The sequence below is a fragment of the Chiloscyllium plagiosum genome, unplaced genomic scaffold (genome assembly GCF_037043375.1).
Source record: "Chiloscyllium plagiosum isolate Xiang-an unplaced genomic scaffold, Cpla_swu_hap1 HiC_scaffold_14, whole genome shotgun sequence".
NCBI lineage: Eukaryota > Metazoa > Chordata > Chondrichthyes > Orectolobiformes > Hemiscylliidae > Chiloscyllium > Chiloscyllium plagiosum.
This window is the reverse complement of record NW_028270152.1, coordinates 20,312,038-20,328,186: the sequence shown is the minus strand read 5'-3', so window position 1 is coordinate 20,328,186 and position 16,149 is coordinate 20,312,038. Positions and strand designations below refer to the sequence as shown.

Here is a 16,149-nt window from a genome sequence, read left to right as displayed (position 1 = left end):
GAGACGAAGGAATTGGGAGAATGGGATGGCGTTTTGACGAAGGAATTGGGAAGGAATTGGAGGGATATGGGTCAGGTGCTGGCAGGTGGGACTAGATTAGATTGGGATATCTGGTCGGCATGAACGGGTTGGACAGAAGGGTCTGTTTCCGTGCTGTATACCTCTATGGCTCTATTACAATGAGATGGCTTTTTGGAGCAGCTTGTGGTGGAGCCCACTAGGGAATAGGCAATATTAGATTTAGTGCTGTGTAATGAATCAGACTTGATAAGGGAGCGTAAGGTGAAGGAACCCTTAGGAGGCAGGGATCATAATATGCTTGAATTTACTCTGCAGTTTTAGAGGGAGAGAATAGAGTCAGAGGTAATGGTATTACAGCTGAATAAAGGTACTACAGAGGCATGAGGGAGGAGCTGGGTAGAATTGACTGAGAGAGGAGCCATGCAGGAAAGACAGTGGAGCAGCAATGGCAGAGATTTCTGGGAGTAATTCAGAAGACACAGTAGAGATACATCCCAATGAAAACAAAGCATGGTGCAGGGGGGATGAGAGAACCACAGCTGACTAGGAAAGTCAGGACAGCGTAAAAGCAGAAGAGAAACCATATAATGTGGTGAAGAGCAGTGTGAAACCAGAGGATTAGGAAACTTACAAAGGGCAACAAAAAAAAAGAAATAAGGAGGGAGAAAATTAAATATGAGGGTAAGCTAGCCAGTAATATAAAGGAAGACTGTAAGGGTTTGTTTTACATATATAAAGAGAAAAGAGAGGGAAAAGCGGACATTGGGCTGCTGGAAAATGACACTAGAGAGATAGTAATGGGGAACAAGGAATTGGCTAAGGAACTGAATAATTACTTTGCATCAGTCATCATTGTGGAAGACACAAATAATATCCCAAAAATTCAAGAGAGTGAGGAGGCAGAGCTGAGTATGGTGGCCATCACCAAGCAGAAGTTGCTAGAAAAACTCAATGGCCTGAAGGTGGATAAATCACCTGGACCAGATGGACAATAACACAGTTCTAAGGGAGATAGCTGAAGAGATAGTGGAGGCATTAGTGGTGATCTTTCAGGAATTTCCAGGATCAGAGAGGGTCCCAGAGGTCTAGAAAATTGCTACTGTGACACCCCTGTTTAAAAAGGGAGTAAAACAAAAAACAGAAAATTACAGACCGATTAGCCTAACCACGGTTGTTGGTAAGATCCTGGAATCCATTGTGAAGGATGACATTTCTGAATACTTGGAAGTGTTTGATAAAACAGGGCAAAATCAGCATGGTTTCATCAAGGAGAGGTCATGCCTGACATAATTGCTAGAATTTTTTGAGGAAGTAACAAGCAGGTTAGACCAAGGAGAGCCAATGGATATTATCTACCAGAACTTCAGGAAGGCCTTTAACAAGGTTCCGCATAGGAGGCTATTGAATAAGAAAAGGGACCGTGGTGTCAGCGGCAAGGTGCTAGCATGAATAGAAGCTTGGCTGTCTGGTAGAAAACAGAGAATGAGGATAAAAGGGTCCTTCTCAGGATGGCAGCCGATGACAAGTGGTATTCCACAGGCTCAGTGTTGGGACCACACCTTTTCACTTTGTACATGAACAATCAAGATGAAGAAACTAAGGGCATTCTGGCTAAGTTTGCAAAAGATACAAGCATAGGTAGAGGAACAGCAGCATTGAGGAGGCGGGGAGGCTGCAGAAAGATTTGGAACGGTTAGGAGAGTGGGCAAAGAAATGGCAGATGGAGTACAATGTGGGAAAGTGTGAGTTCATGCACTTTGGTAGGAAGATTAGAGGTATGGGCTATTTTCTAAATGGGGAGAAGATTCGGAAATCTGTTGTGCAAAGAGACTTGGGAGTCCTAGTCCAGGATTCTCTCAAGGTAAACTTGCAGTTTGAGCCAATAGTTAGGAAGGCAAATGCAACGATGGCATTTATTATGCGAGGACTTGAATATAAAAGCAGAGATGTACTTCTGAGGCTGTATAAGGCTCTGGTCAGACCACATTTGGAATATTGTGTGCAGTTTTGGCCCCCGTATCTCAGGAAGGATGTACTGGCCCTGGAGCTTATTCAAAGGAGGTTCACAAGAATGGTCTCAGAATTGAAAAGCTTAACCTATGAGGAACGTTTGAGGACTCTGGGTTTATACTCAATTGAGTTTAGAAGGATAAGGAGGGATCTAATTGAAACATACAGAATACTGAATAGCCTGGACAAAGTAGATGATGGCAAGATGTTTCCATTGGTAGGAGAGACTAGGACCCCAGGGTATATCCTTAGCATAAAGGAAAGACCTGAAGACCTTTAGAATGGAGATGAGGAGAAAAATCTTCAGCCAGAGAGTGATGAATCTATGGAATATATTGCCACCAAGGATGTGGAGTCCGGATCATTGAGTATATTTAAGTCTGAGATAGATAGGTTCTTGACTATCAAGGGATCAAAGGTTATGGGGAGAAAGTGGAAGAATGGGGTAGAGAAATTTATCAGCCATGATTGAATGGCAGGACAGACTCAATGGGCTGAATGGCCTAATTTCTGCTCTTATGTCTTATGGTCTTATGGATGTGTACAATATGTTGGAACAGGTGATGTGTACATTAACACAGGCAAGTAGAGCCATGTGAGTTTTCACAAAAAATGTAGTGAGCTCTTTAATGTACAGTAATGTAATGCAAAGAGAGTTACTGCAAAGAACAGTGTTTAGCTTTGAATATGCTATGTTAGTGTTTGTGGGTTTTTGAGGTGTAAACTAGGGTGTTTACCAAACATGAGTCACATGGGATAAGGTGACTAGTGCTGGGTTTTGGAGTTGAAAGCACATGGGGATGAACTTTGACCCATAAGACTAAAGTCAGATCTATTTTTATAATGCTACTTGTGGAATTATTTGTCTTACCCGGATTAATTAACATTTGCAGTTTGGAATTAGAACACCTTAAAATAAAGGTTATAGTTATATGGACCATTTTGTCAATGCAATGCAAATCTAATCGTATGCAATATTGTAAGTTTAGTTTTAAGTGAGTTTTTTGATGTCCTTTATGCAACTCAATATATCTTATTACAGCCTTGCTAATGCAAATACACTTAGTTACATCCTACTTTGTAAGGTCGAAGAAGTAGTGGCATTAAATCCCAGTCACACAAGAACAACTACAACTGTGATCCTGTGCCTCTAAACAAAACTAAATCTAAACAGAAAATTTGAATGAGAGTCAGGGTTAGAAACCCAAAAGCACTAGGATTCTTAATTGTGGGTGGCACAGTGGCTCAATGGTTAGCACTGCTGCCTCACAGCACCAGAGTCCCAGGTTTGATTCCAGCCTCGGGTGACTGTCTGTGTGGAGTTTGCATGTTCTCCCTGTGTCTGCGTGGGTTTCCTCCCACAGTCCAAAGATGTGCGGGTTAGGTGAATTGCCCATAGTGTTAGTCAGAGGGAAATGGGTCTGGGTGGGTGACTCTTCGAAGGGCCGGTGTGGACTGGTTGGGCTGAAGGGCCTGTTTCCACACTGTGGGGAATCTAATCTAATAGATGTAGACCTTCATTATTCAACTTGTGACAGTAAAAAGTAACATTGGAGGTTTCTTAATCTAAAACTCTGTCCCCATAGTTCGAAATTCCATGATGAGGAGAAACATCCTCTATGTGTAATTTGTTTCCATTAGATCACCTCTCATTCTCCCAAACTTGAAGGAACATTGGCTCAAACTGCTTACTTTTTTCCCTCATAATGACAGTTCCTGCATTAGGAATTATAGCAAAGGCCCTGGGACCTGACAGCATTCTGGCAATAGTATTGTAAAGTTATGCTCCAGAAATTGCTGCTCCCCTAGACAAGCTCTTCCGATACAGTTACAACACTGGCATCTACCTGACAATGTGGACAATTGTCTGGGTATGTCCTGTACATAAGAAGCAGGACAATTACCACCCCATCAGTCTACTCTTGATCATCAATAAAGTGACAGAAAGTGTCATCAACAGTGCTATCAAACAGAATCTGCACAGCAATAACCTGCTCAGTGATGTCCAGAACCACTGAGCTCCTGACCTCATTACAATCTTGGTTCAAATATGGATGAAAGAGCTGTATTCCAGAGGTGAGGTGAGAGTGACAGCCCTTGAATGTGGCATCAAGAAGCTTTAGAAAAACTGGAATCAATGTACATCAGGGCAAATTCTCCACTGGTTGGAGCCATACCTGGCACATAGGAAGATAGAGAAAGATTTAAAATAGCCACAAGGGACAATTTCTTACACCGAGTGGTTCGTGTGTGGAATGAATATCCAGAGGAAATGGTGGATGCAGATGAAGTTACAATATTTATAAGACATTTAGATATGTACATGAAGGGATATGGGCCAAGGACAGGTAGGTGGGACTAATTTAGTTTAGGATTATGGAAGGCATGGGCTGGTTGGACCAAAGGGTCTATTTCCATGTTGTGTGACTTAATGACTCTATGAGGTCAGAAGTGGGATTAGTCACTGATGATTGCTCAATGTTCAACACCAGATACTGAAGCAGTCCATGTCCAAATGCAACAAGATCTGGACAATATCCAGGCTTAGGCTCAAAGTGGCAAGTAACATTCGTGCCACTCAAATGCTAGGCAATGACCATTTCCATTTGGAGACAATCTAATGACTGCCCCTTGACATTCAATAATTTAACTATCACTGAATCTCCCACTATCAACATCCTGGGGGTTACCATTAAACAGAAACTCAACTGGACTAGCCATATGAATACAATGGCTACAAGAGCGGGTCAGAGGCTAGGAATACTAGCATGAGTAACTCACCTCCTGACTCCCCAAAGTCTGACTACCATCTGCAAGGCACAAGTCAGGAGTGTGATACAATACTCCCCAATTGCCTGAATGGCTGTAGCTCCAACAACACTCAAGAAGTTTGAAACCATCTGGGGCAAAGCAGCTTGCTTGATTGGCACCACATCCACAAACATCCATTCCCTCCACTACCGATGCTCAGTTGCAACAGTGCATTCTTTACAAGATGCAGAAAATCCAAAGATCCTTAAAGAGCACTTTTCAAACCCACAACTACTTCCATCTAGAAAGACATGAGCAGCAGATACATAGGAACACCTGCAAGTTCCCCTCCAAATCACTCACTTTCATGACTTGGAAATATATTGCCATTCCTTTATCGTCGCTCTGACAAAATCTTCCTTAGGAATTCCCTCCCTAAGAGCACTGTGGGTCTACCTACAGTATGTGGTCTGTAGTAGTTCAAGAAGGCACCTCACTACCCTTTGCAAGGGCAACTTGGGAAAGGCAGTAAATGCTGGCCAGTCAACAATGCCCACGTCTCATGAGTGAATCAAAATTTCAAACAACAATAAAATGTATTTAACACATTGTGGTCAGGTAAACATTGAGAAAAGAACAGGTTTATGTTCAGATTGTTGAGTCTCCATCGGAGTACAATGCTGAGTGGATGTATGTTTAACATGCTGAATAGGATGCCAGTCAAGTGCGTTGCTTTGTCCTGGATGGTGTCATATTCTTGAGGGTTGTCAGTGTTGTAGTCATCCAGGCAAATGGAAAATATTCTAGAGCTTTTCCTTGTAGATGGTGGATATTTGAGGAGTCAGGAGGTGAGTTAATAATTACAGAGCTTCCATTCTCTGATCTACTCCTGTAACCATAGTTTTTGTGTGGCTGGTAGAACTTGGTCTGCCATCATTGTGTGTGGGTCCTTGCCTTCAGCAGGGTCCTTGCCTTCCTGTTCAGGCAATACATATGATAGCTCCTGCAGTATTAAAACTAAATGTGAATTGAAAAATTTAATCAACATTGATTACCATTCCTGGTAAATATATATATATATATATATATATATACATACATACATACATACATACAGGCACTTCAGTGTGCGGGCTAATACTAAGCTATTGCATTACAAGTAATGATTCACCTCCATCAACACGTCATGTTCTAAGTGGTGTAAAATCTCAGACTTTTATACCCTTGGGTCACACTGCAATACAGCACTGATTTCATGACCATGTCTTTGAAAGGGATACTGCACACTGCTGTGAGACATAACAGAACATCCTTTTTTTTCCAAAGAGAAAAAGCAAGTCCCAGCGTGATTGGACATAGGCATATGATATCAATTTGATAATTACACATACAAGTTAACAGAGTTAACAAGTTTAACTCTTCAGACTGTACTGCAACATTTGGATGTTTAACAAGTCATCCTGGTCTGGTGATTGTGTACCCATCTGGAGAAGTATGTGTTGTATTTGGTTGCTCTTGATTGACAACTTGGTTGTGTTGCTGCAGGCACTGAGCATTATCACACTTGTGATCAGAATGTTCTTCCTCACTGTTGACGTGTTAAACATTGGTCTGAGCTGGCTGTTTTTTCCCAATGATCAAGAATGTCACTGTAAGATCTGGGCTGGATTGCTTATTTTAGAAACTGTTGCAGACATTCCAGTATTTGCGATTGGATTTCTGATTCGCACATTCTGTGCAGTCCTCTGTGGTAGGTCACTACCTGCTCGCATATTGAGTATCTCTTCTTTCCTCCTCTATTGACAAAGAAGAACATCCCTGTGTTCCAAGATGGTCAGATAATTGCTTACTTGACAAGGTTATGTATACTTGTCTTCCGGGAATAAGTAGTGTTGAGGCTGGTAATCATTTCTCATTTGTATTACACAAAAATTCAGCAATGTAATGCAGAAGTCTTGTTTTTTTGCTCAACACTTGATGAACATGAGTTTGCTTGCATGTACAATGCAATATACTAGACTGTTTGAGCAAGAACAGTGTGGTGACAATGTGATGTGGGTCCATGCCCAGTTAGTGCCCATGAAGCTTGAAATGGTTTGCCAGTGACTATCTGTTCATCATCAAGCATTATCATTTCCAATACACCAACTAAACTAAAAATAGTGATTATTATGTCCAAAATGGATGCAATTATTTTATTGCTAAGTCATCCACCAGTGGAAAATTTGGAGAAGTAGTCTTTCACAAGAATGTAATTTACCCAATACACTATGTAAAGGTCTGTTGCAATTTTCAACCAAGGAGTGAATATAGGAGGTATGGTTAGTATATTTGCATATGGCACCAAAATAGGTGGTGTAATAGACAGTGAAGAAGATTATCTCAGTGTGCAACAGGACCTTGATCAGATGGGCCAAAAAGCCAAGGAATAGCAGTTGGAGTTTAATTTAGTTAAATATGAAGTGTTGTATTTCGGGAAGGCAAATTAGGGCAGGAATAATAGTAGGGCCCTGGGGAGTGTTGCCAAACAGAGGCCTGGGGAGCAGAGTTATAGAGTCATACAGCATGAAAACAAGCCCTTCAGCCCAACTCATTTCTGCTGACCAGGTTTCCTAAACTGAATAGTCCTACTTGCCTGCATATGGCTGTATCCCTCTAAACCTTTCCTATCCATGCACCTGTCCAAACATCTTTTGAATGTTGTAATTATAGCTGTCTCTACCACTTCAGTGGTCGATATCACTTTCTGCCCAGTATTCTTTGAAAGTGGAGTTGCAAGTAGGCAGGGTGATGAAGTAGGTGTTTGGCATGCTTACCTTCTTTGATCAGAACATTGAGTGTAGGAGTTGGGGTGTCATGTTGCAGCAGTACAAGAGGCCACTTTTAGAATATGGTGTACAATTCTGGTCGCCCTTCTATAGGAAGAATACTATTAAACTTGAAAAGATGTAGAAAAGAATTACAAGGATGTTGCTGGGTTGGAGGGTTTGAGTTAAAGGGAGAGGCTGTATAGGTTGGGGCCTTTTACCCCGGAGCGTTGGAGGCTGAGAAGTGACCCTATAGAAGTTTATAAAACCATGAGGGGCATTGATGGGGTGAATAGCCAAGATCTTTTTTCCTCGGGTGGAGGAGTCCAAGACTAGAGGGCGTACATTTAAAGTGAGAGGGGAAAGATTTAAAAGGGTACCTCTCACTTATCTCTCCACCCTTCAGGCTTTCTGCCTGTACTCCTGATGAAGGGCTTTTGCCCGAAACGTCGATTTTACTGCTCCTCGGATGCTGCCTGAATTGCTGTGCTTTTCCAGCACCACTCTAATCTAGACTCTGGTTTCCAGCATCTGCAGTCATTGTTTTTGCCTAGTTGATTTTAACCCTACTGCAAATCCTCTTGCAAGGATGCCTGCCAAGATTTAAAAGGGACCTAAGGCACAAGAGGGTGGTGTTTGCATTGAATGAGCTGCCAGAAGTGATGGAAGCTGGTACAATTACAACATTTAAAAGGCATTTGGGTAGGTATATGAATAGGAAAGGTTTAGAGAGAAAGGTTTAGAGAGATATGGGCCACATGCTGCCAAATGGGGCTAGGTCAGAGTGGGATGTATCGTCAGTGTGAACGAGTTAGACAAAAGGGTCTGTTTCCATGCTGTTTAACTCTATGATTCTAGTGGCTGGACCGGCATGTCAACATAGAGCTCCCTCTGCTGTTGGGGTTGCTACAGAGTTATTATCACAGATTCACACAGAATTGTATGGTGAAGAAAGTGGCCATTTGATAGGTTTTGTATGCCTGACATGTATTTGCAAGTTGTGAATATCCTGATTCATCCCAAGCCAATATATAGATTCACATTCAGTTAAAAGCAAAATATTGTGGATGCTGAAAGTTTGAAATAGAAACAGAAAATTCCGAAATACTCAGCAGGTCTGGCAGCATCTGAGACGTGTGAAAGAGTTAATGTTTCAAGTCAGATATGATTTTTCTTCAGCGCTGCTGAGTCTCTCCAACATTTTCTGTCTTTCTTTAAAACAGATTCACATGCTAATCTTCTTGTGCAATCATTATACACTAAGGAGGTGATGCCTACCACTACTAATGCTAAACTATTAATTCTGAGACACAAATACTGTCCCAGATAATATTCCGCATTTGAATCCCACTATGGCAGATAGTGGAATTTTAATTCAATTACAAATCTAGAATTATCTTGATTGTTGGAAAAAGAAATCTGGTTTACTAACGTCCTTTACGAAACTTGCCATCCTTACCTGGTCTGGCCTCCAGGCTTGATACCTCAATGTCGTGCTTTTGGTATTTTGATTCATATGCCTTTGAAAATGGCTTGTTGTGATATACCAAGTTCATCTCTGTTTAGCCAAAATCAATAAGTGTTCTCAGGTACTTCCTTAATGAAGTCAGGCCATCACTAAATAACAGTCTTTTGCAACACTTGCAGTTGTTCATCTTCATCAGTTGCCACTTGGAAGCTGTTCACATTGGCTCTGACCAAAGTCACATCTAACTTTAAAAACATTTTTAATACCAGTTGATCCAATTGTGTCATATTTGGTTTGTCCCACCAATAAGTGTGGTTTCACTTCATGTGTTGTGACTATAATATGACCTGTGTGTACTTCTAGCCCTGTCAACAGATAGCAGATTTTGGAACACCATGGTGAGCTTGTGTATTCACGCTACATTGTGATTGTGCCAATGCACATATTTGGTCATCCATTATATGCTAGGAGATGGTCTCTCTTAAGTTGTCGCATGGAACCACCATTTGCTGAAGTACATGGTTTTCAGACTGTGTCGTGGTAATATCTTGGCACTAGCTCCTGTGACAATTTTAATGTTTAGTATGTGTTGACCTGCCTTCTTAGGGCAGATGACAAAGATTGCGAAAGCTTCTGATTGTCCTACATTGTCAGTGTTGTGTATGAGGGTAACAATATGGAAAATTATGGTCGTCTTCCTAAGTTTGCCTTTTACTCAGTTGACTATGCAGGTGAACATGCGTTTGTTCGGTTTTGCTGTCAGGGGCAGTTACTCTCACCTTAGGTACAGAGTTTAGCTCTTTTTTCTATGTTTGCTGATTATCAATATGCTGTTGCAGCAGGATATTTGTATCTGATGAGCCATTAATTATGTTAACTCTTGTATTATATACTGGTAATGTCAAATTAAAAGGTTCAATAATGTCCTTAATCTCTTGACACTGACATATTATGGAAATTCAGTGCTAAGTTGTCCGGTTACCCCAGTTAAGGTGGATTCAGAGACCTTTATACCCTCAGACCATATGATATAATAAAGCAATGTCCCTTAACAGTATGCTGCATACTAATTGTGAGACATAATACATCATTCATGTTCTGGAAAATTAGAATCTCAGGATGTTGATGACCAGGCCAGTGCTACTTAGGTTTGAGATAAGGAAAATTCTTTTTTCACTCAGAGGGTTATGAACCTTTAGAGGCTCTACCAGGCTTTGGAGGCTCAGTCTTTGAGTGTGTTTTTAAAGTAGAGATTAATATATTGTTGATTACCAATGACATGCAGAAGTATGAGGTTGGGATGATTAAAAAGCATTGAAAAGTTTGATCAATCGTGCGGGAGGCAGTTTGAGGGGCTGAACAGTCTCTTCCTGTTCCCATTGTGTAGTATTGACTATTCTGTTAAACTTTAAGTGGAGGTGGTTAGAATCTCTCTTGTTGGAGATAGACATTGCCTATTTCTGAAACAAGTACAAAGAATGTTGGAGAAAACTAAGGGCATGGATAGGGCAAATAACCAAATTCTTTTTTCTAGGGTAAGGAGAGTCCAAATATAGAGGGCATAGGTTTAAGGTGAGAGGGGAAAGATATAAAAGGGACCTAAAGGACAGCTTTTTCACACAGAGGGTAGTGCATGTATGGAATGAGCTGCCAGAGGAGGTGGTGGAGGCTGGTATGATTACAATAATTAAAAGACATCAAGGTGGGTAAAGGATAGGAAGGATTTAGAAGGATATGGTCCAGGTGCTGGCAAATGGGACTGGATCAATTTAGGAGAACAAAGAGACCTTGGAGTGCAGGTTCATAGTTCCTTGAAAGTCGAGTCAAAGTTACACTGGATAATGAAGAAGGCCTTTATTAGTGAGCGTATTGAGTATAGGGTCAAAAAGTATGCTTCTGGAAAAGCACAGCAGGTCAGGCAGCATCCAAGGAGCAGGAGAGTCGATGTTTCAGGCCTAAACACTTCATCAGGAATGAGGTGGGGCCCAGGGTGGGATTGAGAGATAAATAGGAAAAGGGGTGGGGGGGGAAGGCAATGGGTGGATAAAGCTGGGGGGGGGAATAGGTTGGAGCAGATAGGTGGGAGAAGTTCAAGAGGAGAGTGCTGAGTTGCAGGGTTGGATCTGGGATGGGGGAAGAAGAGATGAGGAAACTAGTGAAATCGATATTGATGCTGTGTGGTTGGAGGGTCCCTTGGCAGAAGATGAGGCATTCTTCCTTCAGGCATTAGATGGCTAGGATTTGGTGATGGAGGAGGCCCAGGACTTGCATGTCCTTTGTGAAATGGGAGGAGGAGTTGGACTGGTTGGCCACTGGCAGTAGGGTTGTTTGGAGCGTTGAGGGGTAGGGATGTCATGTTGCAGCTGTAAAGGACATTAGTTAAGCCACTTTTGGAATGCTGTGTTGAATTCTGGTCTCTCTGCCCTTGGAAAGATGTTGTTAACTTGAAAGCATTCAGAAAAGATTCAGAAGGATGTTACCAGGGTTGGAGGATTTGAGCTATGGGGGAGGTTGAATATGCTTGGGCTGTTTTCCCTGGAGCATCAGAGGATGAGGAGTGACCTTATAGAGATTTATAAAATCATGAGGAGCATGGATATGATAAATAGACAGGGGTCTTTTGCCTGGGATGGGGAGTCCAGAACGAGAGGGCATTGGTTTAGAGTGAGAGGGGAAAGATATAAAACAGACCTAAGGGGTAACTTTTTTCAAGCAGTGGGTGGTACGTGTATGAAATGAGCTACATAAGTGGGAAGAGTTTACAGGGATATGATCTAAATGCTGACAAATGGGACTAGATTAATTTCAGATATCTGGTCGGCATAGACCAAACGGTCCTTCCCTGCTGTACAGCTCTACGACTCTCTCAACTCAGCAGGTTTGGCTGCAACCTTATGGAGAGAGAAATACAGAGTTAACGTTTCGAGTCCAGATTGACTTCTTCAGTTCTGTACATAATGTTTCTCTCTCCACAAACACAGCTGAATTTCTCCAGCATTGTCTGTGTTTATTAAACCAGCGTCCGCAGTATTTTGCTTTGATTTGCCCGTTTCTAGACAGGATTGGGGTGATGCCAAAAAAAAACGTAAATAGCGGAGAAAAGAGATGGATACAGAAGTTAATCATCAGCTGGTGAAATGCTACAATCGCTGAGAAGTATCCAAACTTGTGTCTGCCCCACGTGACCTGATCGCGCCCTCCCTTGGCGCCGGGAGGTCACATGGCCCAGAGTCCGCGGGCGTCAGCCAGGATTGTGAGCCTGCGCCTGCGCCACGGGAGCGATGCACGCTGGGGGATGTAGTCCTTGCCGGCGCGGCGGCGGTGGCGTTGTGCCGGCGCGGACTACAACCCCCGTCAGACCCTAGGGCGCCGGCCGCCAGCTGCAGCACAGTGTGGGAGTGAGAGGAAAGATGGTGGAGGTTTGCGCGTGGTTGTCCTGTCATCGTACCCAGAAAATCCGCAATACTAAGCAGTGTAACCAGCGTTGTCGATCGCCTTTAACAGTTCCCGGTCGTGTGAAACCCAGTACCAGGTCCCAGAGGCGACTGCCTTCGGTTGGCTGATACAGGGCCCGCCAGCGAGAGGATCGTCCCGGTCGGGTGCTAGCGCCAAGTGTCGAGCAGCGGGGATGCCGAAATCCCGAGGCCGGACTGGCCATAAAAAGGGTGAGAGTCGTGCTCAGGGTTCACTCTGTACTCCCCCGGGGGATGGGGTAGGGGTCGAGTTCAGTGCTCACCACAGCTGGATATTAGATTAGATTAGATTAGATTAGATTACCTACAGTGTGGAAACAGGCCCTTCGGCCCAACAAGTCCACACCGACCCGCAACCCACCCATACACTTACCCCTTCACCTATCTCTATGGGCAATTTAGCATGGCCAATTCACTCTAACCTGCACATCTTTGGACTGTGGGAGGAAACCGGAGCACCCGGAGGAAACCCACGCAGACACGGGGAGAATGTGCAAACTCCACGCAGTCAGTCACCTGAGGCGGGAATTGAACCCAGGCCTGAGAGGCAGCAGTGCTAACCATTGAGCCACCGTGCCGCCCACTAGGGGGTCAGGAAGTTAGGTGTGTTAACCAGGCGAGGCTGTGATCATGGGGGATGGGGGTCAATATACCGTACAGGGGACGGCCGCCAGACTTTTGGAGACCTGGGAATCTTATGTTTATTCGGGATGACATCCTCCACCCCCTGGGTCTACTTGAGCTATTTGCTGAGAGTGAAAGCTGGATGGGATTAGAGTGGTGCTGGAAAAGCACAGCAGGTCAGACAGTAACCGAGGAGCAGGAAAATCGACGTTCATTCCCTGACGAAGGGCTTTTGCTCGAAACATCAATTTTTCTGCTCCTCGGTGGCTGCCTGACCTGCTGTGCTTGTCCAGCACCACACTAACCTTGGTTCTGATCTCCAGCATCTGCAGTCCCCACTTTCGCCTAAAAGCTGGACGGGTCAGGGCTCGATGTGTGGTTATGGACTGGGCAGGAGGTGACAGCAAAGGGGAATTCTGAATGTGCTAGGCTGGGGACTGGAGATAAAGTTCAGCATGCATTAAGATAGGTGAGAACTGAGGTCAAGGTTTGAGACATGCTGGGAACGTGGGGCTTGGGGCCAGATTTCTTTCTGCGCTCTCAGTAGATTTACATTTTATCTTCACTTGTACCAAAGTACAGGAGTACGTGTACAGTGTTGCCTCACATGGTGCCCTTTTAGATACAAGATACCTAGGTACAAAGTAGTGGAACAGAGAAACCAAGTTAAAGGTTAAGCATTACAGATCATCAGAGTATAAGGAGAATCCAGTACTAGTAATTACAGGGATAATGATTAGAGATGACTTGGGGCTAATGACTGGTTTGTAGTATGCTGATCAATTTTGCAAAGGCTTGTATTAGTGAGGTGGGAATGACAATTCCTAAGTGTAACATAAGTAATGTAAAGTCATTGAAATTAATACTTCGAAGAAGAAAAAAAGCAGAGTAAGCTGAAAGGCTGGCATTCTCATGGTCATAAGAACAAATTTACTTTTAGGTTGTACTCTTTAGTTCTGAACTGTAAATCGCAGCAAGTAGGGAAACGTGGCATCAGTTTACATGCAGTGAGGATCTATACATGGCAGTCAAATAAGTAACCGGAAAATAACCTCTTTTGAGGTACAGTTTCAGCAGTATGCATTGGTTAAGACAATGCAAAAAATCTATTGTTCTTCCATCTGTGTGGGTCCTTTCAAAAATGGGGTCTCTATTTAATATCTCATCAAAGTACGGCACTCCCTCAGTACTGCGCTGGAGTGTCATTTTGTATTATGGGTGTGACACAGGAAAGGAATTTGGACTTGATGAAAAGATAGATCACTGAAGCCATTATCACAGTGGTTGAGAGCAATAAACCGAATATGTGGATTCTTAGCAAGTAAAAAGTAAAGTACCTAATTTTTGGCAAGTATGAATAAACTGGAAAGTAAAAACCTTGGAGATTTTTGACTTGTAAGGAGCAGTGTCTCAATCCTACTTGCCAGTTCAATGTACAATTCTAGTTATCTGTATTATGATAGGGTAGATGGGTGGGTCTGAGAGGAATGCTCTTTGGAGGGTTGACGAAGATCTGATGGGCTGAATCGCCTACTTCCACACTAGAGATTCTAATTGAGTCACACGTGGAACACAACACTTCTTGTTGGGCAGCACGGTGGCCCAGTGGTCAGCATTGCTGCCTCAGTGCCAGGGTCCCAGGTTCAATTCTGGCTTCAGACGACTGTCTGTGTGGAGTTTGCACATTTTCCCCGTGTCTGCGTGGGTTTCCTCTGGGTGCTCCAGTTTCCTTCCACATTCTCAAAGGTGTCAGATAATTGGCCATGCTAAATTGCCCATAGTGTTAGGTGCATTAGTTAGGGATAAATGTAGGGAAATGAATCTGGTTGGGTTACTCTTCGGAGGGTTAGTGTGGACTTATTGGGCCGAGGGGCCTGTTTCCACGCTGTCGGAAATCTAATCTAAACTATTGATGGTGAATGAAATTAAATTCTTACCTTATAACTCATTTATCATAACCTAGTTATGTTTTCATTTTAGGGGACTTGAAGATAATATTTTTGGACTATATTAGATCCTGTGGGCTATACATGGACTAAATTATTGTACATTTCAATGAAGTTGCAGATTCTATAATGTAAACTCACAGTCTCAAACTGAAAGGGAAATGATAAATGTTGGTATTGACTTGCGTTAGGGGCTGGGAATTATTTTGAAAAGGCACTTGCAGGAGTGTTGTATGGTGAAGGTATTCCCATAGTGCTATTTGGAAGGGAGTTTTGTATCTTTGAACCAGCAATGGTGTAGGAATTGTGGAATTTGGTCAAACCTTAGTACGTCTCTTAGAAATAACAGTATTTCCACGTATCTGTCTTGATTTTCTAAGTGATGAAACTTGTGGAAATTTTTTAGTACAGGTTACAACTATGATGCATTGGTGATGCAGAGAGCTTTAGTTGCATGCAGTAGTGTCCTGGCTGTGGACCAGAAGATCTATGTTCAAGTCAAACCTGTGCTGGAAATATCTGTCAACATGTCTGAAACAAGCCCAGAGAATGCTGGAAAAACTTGGCAGGTCTGTCAGCATCTGTGTAGAGAGAAACAGTTAATGTTTCAAGTACATCATGACTCCTCTTCAGAACCCATTTGACCCATGCATCTGTCAGGGCTGTGGATGTTGACCAGGTATTGTTGCATACTAACGTTGACTACAACATTATCTGAAGAATTACAAATGGAACTGAACACTGCAACAATCAGCAAACAGCTTCACTCTATCCGGTATTGGTAAGCATATGCCATTTGATAGTACGATGATGGCTCATTCATCACTGGTTGATGGCTGTAGGCTTAAAGAATGACCTTGTTGGATATATCCTGCGTGTTCATGGACAGGATGTACTTGGACACTTGTCCATATTGGGTAGATGCCAGTGTTATAGTTGTATTAAAGCAGTTAACTGAGAGACATGGCTAGTTCTGGAGCACATCAACAGCATTGCTGTCAGGATGTTGTTGATTATCCTAGCCCAGTGCTTCCCAAACTGTATTCGAT

At 42.9% G+C, this 16,149-nt stretch overlaps 1 protein-coding gene across 2 annotated transcripts in view; it reads left to right on the top strand.

Annotated features, from left to right (window-relative positions):
- Positions 1-12,450: 12,450 nt before the first annotated feature.
- LOC122558865 (interferon-related developmental regulator 2-like) overlaps positions 12,451-16,149 on the top strand; it is a 41,058-nt gene continuing 37,359 nt past the window's right edge. The window contains exon 1 of one of the 2 annotated variants that reach the window (XM_043707726.2): positions 12,451-12,722. In XM_043707726.2, coding sequence (XP_043563661.2) covers positions 12,686-12,722 — 37 coding nt within the window. In that variant the 5' untranslated portion in view covers positions 12,451-12,685. The remainder of the gene's footprint in view (positions 12,723-16,149) is intronic. The other variant, XM_043707727.2, reaches the window with a different exon arrangement.